At 30.9% G+C, this 13,384-nt stretch overlaps 1 protein-coding gene across 1 annotated transcript in view; it reads right to left on the bottom strand.

Annotated features, from left to right (window-relative positions):
• Positions 1–13,384, bottom strand: part of LOC134715149 (nonsense-mediated mRNA decay factor SMG5-like) — an 82,637-nt gene that overhangs the window by 57,783 nt on the left and 11,470 nt on the right. The window contains exons 7-14 of the mRNA XM_063577103.1: positions 12,786–12,864; positions 12,225–12,344; positions 10,565–10,636; positions 8,692–8,876; positions 8,213–8,356; positions 4,484–4,623; positions 3,461–3,566; positions 2,262–2,729 (exon numbers count right to left, since the gene is read on the bottom strand). Coding sequence (XP_063433173.1) covers positions 2,262–2,729; positions 3,461–3,566; positions 4,484–4,623; positions 8,213–8,356; positions 8,692–8,876; positions 10,565–10,636; positions 12,225–12,344; positions 12,786–12,864 — 1,314 coding nt within the window. The remainder of the gene's footprint in view (positions 1–2,261; positions 2,730–3,460; positions 3,567–4,483; positions 4,624–8,212; positions 8,357–8,691; positions 8,877–10,564; positions 10,637–12,224; positions 12,345–12,785; positions 12,865–13,384) is intronic.

Here is a 13,384-nt window from a genome sequence, read left to right as displayed (position 1 = left end):
CCCCTTGAAAACAAATAAGCACTGTTAAAGTCAATGTTCTGTTCGAATTGTGACTGTTAAAGTCGAGTTTGTGAGTCAAACGAACCCCCTCTTGGAAATTCCTGGCTTCGGGCCTGTAATGTGATCCTATTTTTCTTGAATGAGGTGAAATCTGAATTATTTTTTTTTATAGATAATGTTATGGATTTGATGCTATACTTTTTAGAAACAAGATGGTATTTCAAGTTCCCCTGTTAACACGGATGCGAAATAAAATGTCGGGGGAGAACACTGCTGTCTCGATAACTGTATTGAACTTTAAAGTAAACTTATGTAAAGAATAAAATCTTGAGTTTAAATAATGAACATGAAAAATTGTTGACCTGATGCAGCTAAAATGTTCTGTAATTAATGGGAGATAACTCTGTAATTGTTTCTATGCCTTGGTTCATAGTACATAAACCATTTAAACAAAAAAAATAATCATATTTTTTATACTATAATTGATACCTACAAATGGTTGAAGCCCTGGTAATATTCAGATGATCTTGGATATATTTTTTGTCATTGTTATTCAACTTTAGTTTTCATCAAGACAGAAAGTAGGGATTTACAGAAATGGTGGTATTCAGACCTTCAGATCTATCAACTATATACAGTCGATTCCACTTAATTGCATACCGCTTAATAGCATAATTCGGTTAATTGCATACTTTTCTCCTGCACAAAACCATTTCCCATTCACCTAATGTTAAATTGTCCGGTTATATGCATAGCCTTACAAGTGGCATTTCGGTTTATTGCATAGAAAATAATCGCCAGCTAGATATGCTCAGTTAAAACTGACGAGATTTTTGACCGGAAACGGCAATTTGGTAAGTATATTTTTCTTGAATGCATCATAATTTTCATTATTATTTCACATTTACTCTTGTATCTTTCGTGTTTATATGATTATAGAAAACCTCGATGTGTACACAGGTAAAGTTTCCCATATTCTATTTTAAGCCTCGAGGTCATAAAAATGTCAATCAGCTGATTGTTGTAAAAACACAACCATTCTATGATCTTCTATCTCAAAAGATGTTAATTATTGATTGGATTTCAAACATTGTTTATAGATTATATTTTGGGTGAATTTTTAAAACATTAACGCCTGCTAATTATCGATCATTATCCAATGTGTAATTTCGTAATTCAGCTTGGGTGATCTACATTTATGTTAAATATTACAGGGCATTTATTATGGTTGAGGAATTTTATACATCAATCTTTCCTTTTTAATATTTTTCTAAAAGAAAATTAACTTCTGATTATTATATTTTCTCACTTTCAACACTCGTGTCCAGCAAATAACCCGTGCATGGCCCCATCACCTGTTAACTGCTTTGCATAAACGAAACTATCGGTGTTAAAGTAACAGTGTAACATCACTGTGTAATTGGTAAATACTGCATATCAAAGGCAGTTCATTGCACAATTATTGTTTACAATGATTATAAACTGTGTAGTATTGTTAAACAGTTTATTTTAAACAAAGCGTAACAATTTAATTTGTACATCCGGGTCATAGAAACAAATCTATTTTTAGAACAAATTTATTTTTGTATCTCAGGTGGTAAAGGAAAAGTCGGTACATAAATAAACTAAAACAAAATGTGTTTATAAACTTTATTGAAAGAATACACAATGAAATAAAATGTATGACAGTAGACAAATAACTTTTATTAGAATAAATAAGCATTCATTATGTTGTAAGTGGACTATGGACGTACATCTTTCTTCTTTGCTGATCTGCACTATCGATGTTATTTGACTCCGTAATTTGTCATTTCGGATATAAGCATACTCCGCTTTATTGCATAATTTCGTCTGACAAATAGGCTATGCAAATAACTGGAATGTACTGTATAATTATTTAACTTTAACTTTATCAAGACAGAAAGTAGGGATTTACAGAAATGGTGGTATTCAGACCTTCAGATCTATCAACTATATATAATTATTTAACTTTAACTTTATCAAGACAGAAAGTAGGGATTTACAGAAATGGTGGTATTCAGACCTTCAGATCTATCAACTATATATAATTATTTAACTTTAACTTTATCAAGACAGAAAGTAGGGATTTACAGAAATGGTGGTATTCAGACCTTCAGATCTATCAACTATATATAATTATTTAACTTTAACTTTATCAAGACAGAAAGTAGGGATTTACAGAAATGGTGGTATTCAGACCTTCAGATCTATCAACTATGTATAATTATGTATATACAAACCAGGAGGTACAGATACTTGTTTTCTGCCTTGTATCACATCTTTGCATGTTTCATATTCCTCTATGTCTTTCTCAAATGAGGAATCAGCTAGTGAAGAAAATTTAAAATTCTGTCCAAGAAAACTCATCGAAGATGAAAACAATTCTGAAGAAAAATGAGCAAGATTATCACGGTCTACTGATTTTAGCCATGGGTTGACCTTAGAGCTAGCATCAGTTTTAGATGAAGGTCGAGGAGATTTGCTGTCAGTATTCTGTGAGCTATCGCTGGCATTACTTCTTTCCTCAATAGTCTGTAGTTTATTTTTAACCAAGATTTTCCCTTCGTTAGAAATGCCAGGTTCTAGTTCTTGGCTGTCCATGAGGTGATCAGATATGTCGGAGTCTGAATCGTTGGTGAAAAATCCAACAAATTCTTCTTCCTCTTCAGATTCTTCTGACATGAAATCTTCAGGTAAGTCATCACCTCCTGAAATATAAACAACAAAAACCTAAGATCAATCATTTCAGTGAACAATGATTTGTCCATATTCAATTATTATAAGCACAGAAAATATAGTGACTAGGTGAAAATAAAATATTTTTAAATCCTTTTAGTAGTAAGTTCTTACTGTGAATTCATTTATTTTCTTCGGTACCAATTTTGTGGATAAAGCCAAACTTAATCGTTAGTAGTTATTCAATTTTTTGGTTTTGCTAAAGTCTGCATACAAGCCTATAGGAAATTTGCTATTGGTTGAACATTTAATATTGTGGTTCACCTGTATCCACGAAAATCAATGGAAGTTGGTATCCAAAGAAAAATAATAAATCCACAGTATATTAAAAACTATTTTAAATGTATGACCTAGGTTTGACCTTTTTTATTTGTTGTGTTATATTGTGACAGATAAACTAGGGGACTGTTAGGCAGAGTGTTCTAAGTTGTTCATCTATCGTTTCAAATCAGCACTGAGGTTGCGAGATTACACTCTACTTCTGATAGATGTGTTGGACTCCAATCTTAGTTGACTAAAATTCTGTTTTCCTGACAAAGGTTTGTGATTCTCTCAAGTCAATTAAAACTTGTAGCAACAAAATAGTTAATTGTGCTGAAAGTGGTGTAAATAAACCTAACAATCAATCACTAGTAAAATCTATTCAAAATTGTCATGACTTATCAAAAGATATATGTCTATTTGTACATTGTTTATCCTATACCTTCACTGAGATCAGACATGTCAGATAGATCAGAACTGTCACTACTATCAGTTCTAGCACGTCTACGTCGTCTTTTATAACTTTTTGGTCTGGACTGACGAGATTTCTGAAAATATATTTCAAAGAATGTATAAAACAATAATTTGCTCTGTTAAAATGCTGGTAAAATTAGTATGAATATGTCAACCTAAACTGATTGTTATGCATTGTTAACATATAAATCAACATTCTTTTATCCAAATCAAAAATGGTAACAGCCTTGTATGGAGTAAAGCATGATGTTGGTTTTAACCCAGGCCAGGTCATTTAAGACTTTCAAATTGGTTGGAATAATCTGCCAAGCATGTGGCATTCAGGAGTAAAAGCAGAGACTGGTTGGCCAGGAGTCAGAATAATGTGGGCACGTACTGGGGTGACATGTCCCTCTGGTATCTTTTGCCCCACTTTTATGGAACTGTTTAGTGAGGTTAGGCACACTAAAAAGTTTGGTTCAATATGTCAGTCTAGTTTAAAGCAGAGTATATCTCATTATCATATATTTTATGGTTTTCAATATTTTGAAGTTATAACACTATTTCAATAAAAATTAGGTAGAATTTATCTTTGTTTCAAATAAAGAAATACTTGGCATGAGAAAAGATTTATCCTGTCCTGTACCGTAGACAAAATTTCACATAACTATTAATATTTCATTGTATATAAGAAAATAACCATCACTGGAGGTCAACCAATCAAATGTTCACCTCTTTTTATCTTGTGTACAAGCTCAAATAACTATGTAACCTCAAATTTCCCAAATATTCTATATGAACACCCAAGATATGTTTATGCCTGATTGGTTTTTACTGCAATAAATGTAGTATTAATTTCAATTCAAGCAAATTTTTTTCAATCCTTTTTTTGTATGCAACCAGATGTGACATATTAGGATTTGGTGGTATTACACTTCATGGTATGTTTGCCATTGAAGGTTAGGCATTCATCTATCCAAATACAAATAATAAAGTTTAATCAGAAACAAACCTTTTCTGAGAGACCTTTATTGTCCTCTGTGTCTTGTTGACTTAATTCTACTTTGTTTTCTTCATTTTTGTTAATATGTTGATCTGGTTCAGGGTCAGAGGTCAAACCATTACAAAGGTTATCATCAGACATATCATCATCTTAAAGAAAAAGATCAGGTATGAAATAAAAGATCAAGTATTAAATAAAAGATAAGACTTTCCACTCATAAATTAAATAGGAAACTTTCATAATTAATATACTCATCCTATATCCCAGAATAATCACAAATCATTTCTAATATACAACAATCTCTGGCGCAGAGTTCATACCTGTTCCATAAATGCTTTGCAATACTGCACTTCATATTGAGTGTAGTGTTACAAAGTATTGAACGGAACGGATATGGACCATAATTTGCTATTGGGCTCCGTTTCCTATAACTATAGAAAAGTGATAAAATGTGAATTACTGTAAGAAAAGTTGCAACTACATCTAAAGATGCCATTATTTTTATCAACATACAAGTGTATGCTACTCTTCCCTAGAAAAAAAATGAAAATATACGAATTTCAAAGATTCTACAACCGTATTTTTGTGTCGTTTCTCGCGTTACTTATTGCTTCCGAAGAGCATAACGCTGACTGATTTATAGATAATCGTCACCGGCAAATTCGTAACTTTTGCTTTCAAATAACAAAGAACATCGACCAATAAGAATAGTGAGAAGAAAATGCCGAGAACTATAAGTATTTATGTAGCAGATGTAAGAACAGTTGCGTGATTTTTGTGTCCGATACCATAACGCAATTTTTAGATGATGTAATCTGCTTTGTTGTAATAGAATTCTTATAAACAATATGCAAATATGAACTCTCGCGAGATGTTCAAACAGGTAAATCCGAGATGATTTACATTCTTGTTTTGATCTTCGTAATAATTAAGTAAGAAAATTACGTTGTCGTTATGCGTTACATTTCACACGAAACAGAAGTCCAGTTATTTATTAAAATTGTTTTTGTCCTTAAGTTCTTACCATTTCCGGTCATACGTGAAACACGTGACTAACATGTGATAACGCCATTACGGCCAGATGTACGAAATACTAGGTCTAAACATTGTTTTTTTTTCCAACGGGATGTTAGCAAACATAATATGTAGACTTGTTTCGTCTTGTTTAAAAGAGGAAAATACAATTGTCAAAGAGATTGCGCCGGTGGTCTGTTATTTTTCCTATGTGCATAATGTTACATACGATCCTGTGTGAAAATAAATGCCCAATGACTTGACAAAATCGATTTCATATTTGACAGACGTTAGAACACACTTCGTTTCCCGATAATGACGTGAAGATTCCTTGGAAAAATCAATCGAAATTACGTCTCTTATCATTGTACCAATGCTCGTTGGATTGATTTAACTTCAGCAGTAAATATTACTGGATATTTTAGGTGAATAAATATAATTTAATAACAAATACATGTTAATATACCGTTACACTTAGAATGTACAAAGTTGGAATCCTGTCACAGTTTTTAATTAATATTTTTTATTCATGTTCTGCAAACACTTATCAGAAACTTATCAGAAACGCAATAAACTTGTCAAAGGAGAAGTAAACTTTTACCATGCATGACTTGAAAGGAAGTACTTTATTGATTTTAGCCCACTAAAGTAGGTTAAAATGTGGAAACCATGTAGATGGTGTACAGGTCACAAGTATCACATTGTGCCTATTTTAAAGATTTTAATTCCAAGTTAAAAGTTTTTTTCTTTACTGGATTTAAAGAATGTTACATTGCCAATGATTTGGAATAAATTGTATATAACTGGAATATCAAAACCGAATATAAATACTTTTTTTTTGCTTAAACATCAAGATACAATGATTATGGTATCCTGTATCAATGGAGAAAATATGGAAAATTCTGAATAAATTGTACTAATTGTTTTCAAAATAAGCACATATTTAGGAGTTTTATAATACTGTTACATTTAAGATGGATTTTAAGAAAAAGTATACTGTTCAGATTATTTTAAGCAGATTTTGCAATAAAATAAAACTAAAAAAATGCTTTTGGTTTCTTATGGTTTCCTGTCAGGTTTTAAAAAAAACTTTAATATAACATTGAAAATAGATTTTAAATATTAACATGAAGCAAGTAACACTATTAATGGTGTTTATTTATGCCTTTTGAATTATATTGTGCAAAATAAAGAAAATAAAGATTGGTTTCCTGTTTGGTTTCATGTCACATAAATGGTGAATCAAAATGTATTAATTTTTTCTCGAAAAACTCAATTGTTCCATTCATACTATTCTAACACCAACACAACCCACAAAATAAAAGTTAAAATTTTAGAACTTATAAAAAAGGATACAAAAAGAAACCAAAGGCCGAATACCAAATTATGGTCCATATGTGATCTCTGCACCAGAGATTGAATATACAAATGCTTTTTTCACTGTCAAATGTTAACCTCACTGCTTTGAGGAAAAAATCTAACAACACTACCAGTGTTATTATTTGGTATTTGATTTTGTTAAGTTTAGATATTTTGTGACAAGCTAATCTATGATATCCTTTTTTTTTAAATTCAAAGTTTATCTCTTGTGCTGCACAGAGGCCTTGTATAGATTTTTTTGTCACACATTTATGATACCCCCTCTTTTGTACTACATTGACTGTTTGCCTCTTTTGAAGGCTATAGAAAGAGACTTCATCTTGAGTGTATGATCTGACAATTATACATTTAAATCATTTTTTCTTGACATGATATCTTTTATGTTCTCTTATTCTTGCACAATGTTAAAAGCCTCATTATGGTTTTGAAATTAGGTATAAGGCATTTAACAAATATGTGCATTGACAAAATGTCATGATTAAATACATAATTTTTGATAAATAATTTTGTTTACATTGCAATCAATTAACTGAAGAGGATTTCATACACACATGGCATTGAATGGGTAAACATTTTCATAGATGCCAACCCCCTTTTGACATAATCAGTAACAATCTATTAAATTTTCCGTAATTTTGAAAAGTTTTCAGTAATCATTCAAAAACGTGCATTTACCAAAACAAAATACTGACGAGTTGCAAAGTGATATGCACTAACATGTTTCGTTAAACATTTTATCTGTAGTATGTATTCCATTCATTAATTGTTGAATTCTGGACTCGTACATTTTGGTTTTGTTAAGAAGAAGAAGAGATAGGGGAAAGCTACTTCATAAAATGCAAGTTTGCCTCTTCGGAAGTCAGTAAATTAGCAAACGATAGGTCCATAACTCACGAGAAACTTGACTCATTAAATTGGTGTTTTTTAAATACCCGACCAGGCAGGAAAAGTAATGATAAAAATCTGTGTTTTAAAAAATTGAATGGCAATAACTCGGAGTCCGTCACTATTCGACTTTGATTGTAAAAGCATAGTTTTGATCCCAAAATTGTAATGGTTGGCATCTAAGAATTTTTGAAGTAATTTTTTATTTGAACTCATACCATTCTAATAAGACTCATCAACTTTTAGTACTGCATAAAACATCTACCTCTTGTTTATAACTAAAATAGTTTTTGTTTTGGGGCAATGTGAGTGTAGGATCCTTGTTGAAGACTGTACTTTAACCTATAATGGTTTACTTTTACAAATTGTGACTTTGAAGGAGAGTTGTGTCATTGGCAATCATACCACATCTTCTTATATCTATATATAAGGCAGCCGTTAAAACAAAAAAATCAGTACCTTCCTGCTCTTCTATGTGACCGAGTATTTTATTTGGGTTTTCCTTGTCATATAATGATGCCTGGAGTCTGATCACCACATGGTTCAGGATGTGTGAAAATAAGGCTAAAAGGAAAGCTGTGGCTGCAGTCGTCTGTCCTGATCCTAGTCGAAAGAAAAATGAAATCATTTATTATTTAAACCAAATAAAACAAAAAAATAATTTTATATCTTGAACTATTTATTTTCTTTAATTTTTTCAAACACTACTTCGATGTTCAAGTTAAAAACATATATAGCTGAAATATTACTAAAACTTAGTTCATGTTGAAGACTCAAAACCAAAGAACCATATAAATTAGTCTAAAGGATGTTTTTTTGTATATAAAAATTTTATCCAATCAAAAGTTAAAGTCAAAGCGATTTGTTTAAATGGGCAACTTCTTTTATTCAAGTTAAATTCTACAGTTTTAAAGTTGATATAGTTCTCAGTAACAAACCTTTTAGCTGAAGGAGATATACGGTAGACATACAAATAATAACTATTTTAAATACAATGTCATCATCCAGGAAGTATGTATTCTCCTCCCTCTTGTCATCTTCTGTATTCACCTCATAAAACATACATAGATTAAACTTCTGTAGCGTACACTGGCACTTTTCTTGTAAATCAGCTGGTTTCATTCTAAAATATAAACATACATAGATTTCAGGAAACTATACTTCTGCTATTCTCAATGAGCTGCATCAGATAAAAATCCACCTTATGCAAGATTATGTATATACATGTATAAGACATTGATTGCTTTTAAACATTCAAATACAGGTTGCACTTTGTAAATACAGCTGTTTCTCTAACCACACCTCTTTGAGGGAGATTTAGAATATTAATAGAAAATTAATTTTGGTTCCCAGACTCCCAGTTATGATCTCTGTGTTCAATCTCATAGAGACATGACTTGAGAATGTTACCAGTAAATATACATGTGCAATTTGTTTATATTGAAATCTGTGGTAACCTTTTATTCAAGGCAGGGGTAGTTAAGAGAATTAGTGTAAGTTTAAACTGTGAGAAGTTCAGGGCATATAAACGTTGAAAATATGCTGCACAGCCCTATATTTTGACCTTAGAAAAAAATTGTAGTGAATATGAACTTTCAATTCTAGAATAAGATTTTATTCAAAACTTCATAGTAAAAATGGTACAGTTTTAGCCGTAAAAGGAGTTCCTATGGGAAATTGCATTGTCAATATTTATAGGAATGCAACCTACAATATAAAAGATGAATTTTGATCTGTTTAATAGGGTTCTTATATAATATCAATTTACTAAATGTTGTAGACATTGCAATGAGATTTATTCAACCAGAAATAAGTTAACAGATGTACTGATTATGGCAGATATTCATTTCTCTAATTCTATGGAAATTTATCCCTTTCCGTTCCCATTTTATAATAAATTTAATCAACCTGTCATTGCCAGTGATCTCAAAGGATCATTGGATGATTTTAAGGGTCATAACCTCTTCAGCTAACTGGATGAATCAAAATATGCACTTGAAGATGATTTTTATTAAACAAAAAAAGAAAAATTCATTGTTTAATCATTAGAGAAACAGATTCTTACATAGTTACTCTTGGATTATTTGATTTAACTTATCTTGATAGTTAAATTATAAATTTTATAGTCCTCGCCAAGGCTCGGACTTTAAAATTGATAATTTAACTATCTCGATTTGATAAATCCAATAATCCACCAGTATTAATGTAAGAATCTATATTTAACAGGCTATTATTTGAACATGGAATTGTTTTTAATTATGGAATTTGCATAATTTCTTGTGTTTAAAATTTTTAATAAATTCCATGTTTATTTGGTATTATAATCTTTTGAGCGGTTAATAACACTTTCCATACAATGTGTTTTGGTTAGATAGTGTTGTGCGCGGCACATTACATTCTATTGAAAATATACTATTTTCTTTGTAATAGAAAGTGTTGTGCTCAGCACAGATCATTTCAGTACAGAATAAACATGGAATTTATTAAAAAATTTCAATAACAAGAAATCAAGCAAATTCCATAATTAAAAATAATTCCAAGTTAAATTTATAGCCTGTTATTTACATAAGGCTGATTTCTTTCCAACCCAGCTCATATGTATAGCTGGTTTAGTTCTTAAATATACAAGAGAGTAAATAGTGAAATGGAAAAGTCAGGGGTTTATTTCTTATTTTTTTAATATTTAGATAAAATCTGGTAACATTCCCTCGCGTAGATTTGACCATTTATTTGTGTTTGGCATCTACCTATATATAAATGAAATACAAGAAAATACACACCAACACTATTTCAAAGTAATAATAAACTTACTCTTTGCCAGTGGCATGAAATGCACCAATCAGCTGTAGAAACTGGATTAGAAACATCTTAGTGTCATGTACTCTGTAATCAGGAAAATAAAAGTAGTTTCAAATATCAAAGGTATAAACTATTAAAGATATAAATCCAGAAGATTTATAAGTTCTTATATAAGTTATTGGCACACATATTATTAATGAGTTTCATAAAATTTGCAAACTAGAGTGTGAAAAATTAACGGACAGAAAGACATAATCAGAGATCTATAATACAAGGCTTCCAAAACTGTCATATATTCTGGACATTTGTATAATGTCCGGTAAAAGACCGGCTTTGCAAAGCATGAAACAGTCATATACTTTTTAGATTTCAAGGCTTTCTTAAAAGTCTGTCATTTTAACATAATTTGCGATCTTCTTTACCCAACCTTTTGCCTTTAACAGCCATACATTTCCGGTCATAAGAGTGACATGATGATTAATTACTATCAAAGCAACCCCTACTTCAATACTTTTTAACTTTAATCAAGGCTAATTAGTTGTTGGACAGCTGAAATCTACCTGTTCAGGTGACAGGTACACTATTTTCATTAACGGACATTGTACAAATTGATCAGTGATTGGTCTATTCAAAGTTATTTTCTTACATTTCAGGGGTTTGTATCTATTAATCTATTAATTAATTTAGCCCAAAAGACTAAAATTATAAGAAATACCTTTCTTAACATGATTTGATGAAAAAATTAAAAAGGTTTTAGATGAAAAATCGTCAGATCTACATTGTACGAACTAGAACATGTGTGCCCATGTTTGCAGGTGGGAAATTTATGCATCCTACATTTCTTAAAAAACGCTAAAATTATCATTGATACCTGTATCAAACGTTTGTTTCAAGTATATTGTTGAAGAAATAATGTGATAAGAGTTTCTTCACTCAGTCTTGCTTTGAAAACGTACACCGATTTTACGTAACCGTTTCTGGTCTAAGTTCTATCATTGTGAAGTCAACATCCGGTTTAGGAAATGTGGTTTAAAAACGAAAGTAAAATTTTTTTACAACATCATTTTGCTTAAATAAAGAGTCCTCTGGAGATATGAGCACGCTGTTGTGCTGCCAATTTAACAGTTTACATCAGAACATCAAATTAATATCAAAGTTAAGTTTAATATAGTTTTTATTTTAATCTAATGTCAATCATTGGGATGGCCGTTCGGATGGCCAATTGCAAGTGATTTCCATGATTGCCTTTTGTGACTTAGTCTTTAGGGATTAAAATTGGGATCAGAATTAAAATGTCTGGCTGGCTCAAATATTTTTTGGAAGCCCTGTTTTAATAGTGAATTATGTATTTTACAACAGAACAAGGACAAAAGAAGTACATTTTCTTCTTTCTGTGGAATATATTCAATCTCCAGATTTTAAACATGAAAGCACATATGTCTTTCCTGATAATCCAGTTTTCTACAAGTAGGACTGCTGGTATAGATAATTTACCATAAGTCATTTTTACAATGTTTGATGGAACTATTAATCCAGTAACAGTTGATTAAAATATTGATGTTGATTCAAATTTTGCCAAAAAATTACATAGGAAGTTTCTGAATAGGACTGCAGACTGTTATGATGATGTCAGAAATCAGAAAACACAAGACTTTAATTAATTAAGGACTACCTTTGAACTTCAGGTGGAAGTGATAAATTGGGTTGTAATTCTACTAATCGCTTATTATTTTTCTCAAATAATCTCTGTAAGTTTCCATCAGCTCCTTCAAATGGTTTTTCACACACCAAACTAAAACAAAAATGTGGAAAAGTAAACATACATTTATAAACATCTCATCATCTCAACTTAATGACATTTCAAACTGCTAAACTCAGATTGTAATATGGACTTTAAATTGAAGCGGGATGAACAAACCGACCCACAGACCAGAAGACATAATGCCCCTCTACTATCATAAATGGGAAATTAAAAAAATTGCTTTATAATACGCTATAAAAAGTCCAAATTCAAGAAAACAAAATGTAAAATAGTTCAAGAAAATACAACAGTAAATGTATCTGATATTTTCAATACAATCATGCTAATGAAAAGAAATCAGTTGTATTTAAAGATAGAAGTTCTTTTCAAAAGTTTGTAGTAGTTTAAATTGATGTCCATTTCAAATATCAACTGATATAAATGTAAGCTGAGTATAAATTAACCATCCAATACATGTACTGTAATATTTACCATCGTATATAGTAATAAGATGCTTCCACATTGTAATATCTTGATCCACTGAGTGTTCCTAACTGGTTATGAGGTGTTCCTATGACAGAAAATGTTCAAAATGTATTGCATCATAAACACAAACTGTTAAAAATGGATCACATCATAAAAGTATCTTATGATTTTAATCTTATTTTTTATTTTAACTGGACAAAATAATTATACACCATTTTTTAAGTATGATTTCTTCAATTAAGCAACTTCACTTCATGGATGAGACCAAGGCTTCCAAAACAGTCATATATTCCGGTCAATTGTATAATGTCCGGTAAAAGTCCGGCTGGCCAAAGCATGAAACGGTCATTTACTTTTTAGTTTCAAAGGCTTTTTCGGTCATTTTAACATATAAATTCACAATCTTTTTGACCCAACCTTTTGCCTTTAACAGCCATACATTTCCGGTCATAAAAGTGACATGATGATTAATTACTATCAAAACAACCCCTACTTCAATACTTTCTAATTTTAATCAAGGCTAATTAGTTGTTGGACAGCTGCAAACTACCTGTTCAGGTGACAGGTAAACTATTTTCAGTACAGGACATCGTATGAATTAATCG

This window comes from Mytilus trossulus, chromosome 4 (assembly GCF_036588685.1).
Source record: "Mytilus trossulus isolate FHL-02 chromosome 4, PNRI_Mtr1.1.1.hap1, whole genome shotgun sequence".
Lineage (NCBI taxonomy): Eukaryota > Metazoa > Mollusca > Bivalvia > Mytilida > Mytilidae > Mytilus > Mytilus trossulus.
This window is presented reverse-complemented; position numbering and strand designations above follow the sequence as displayed.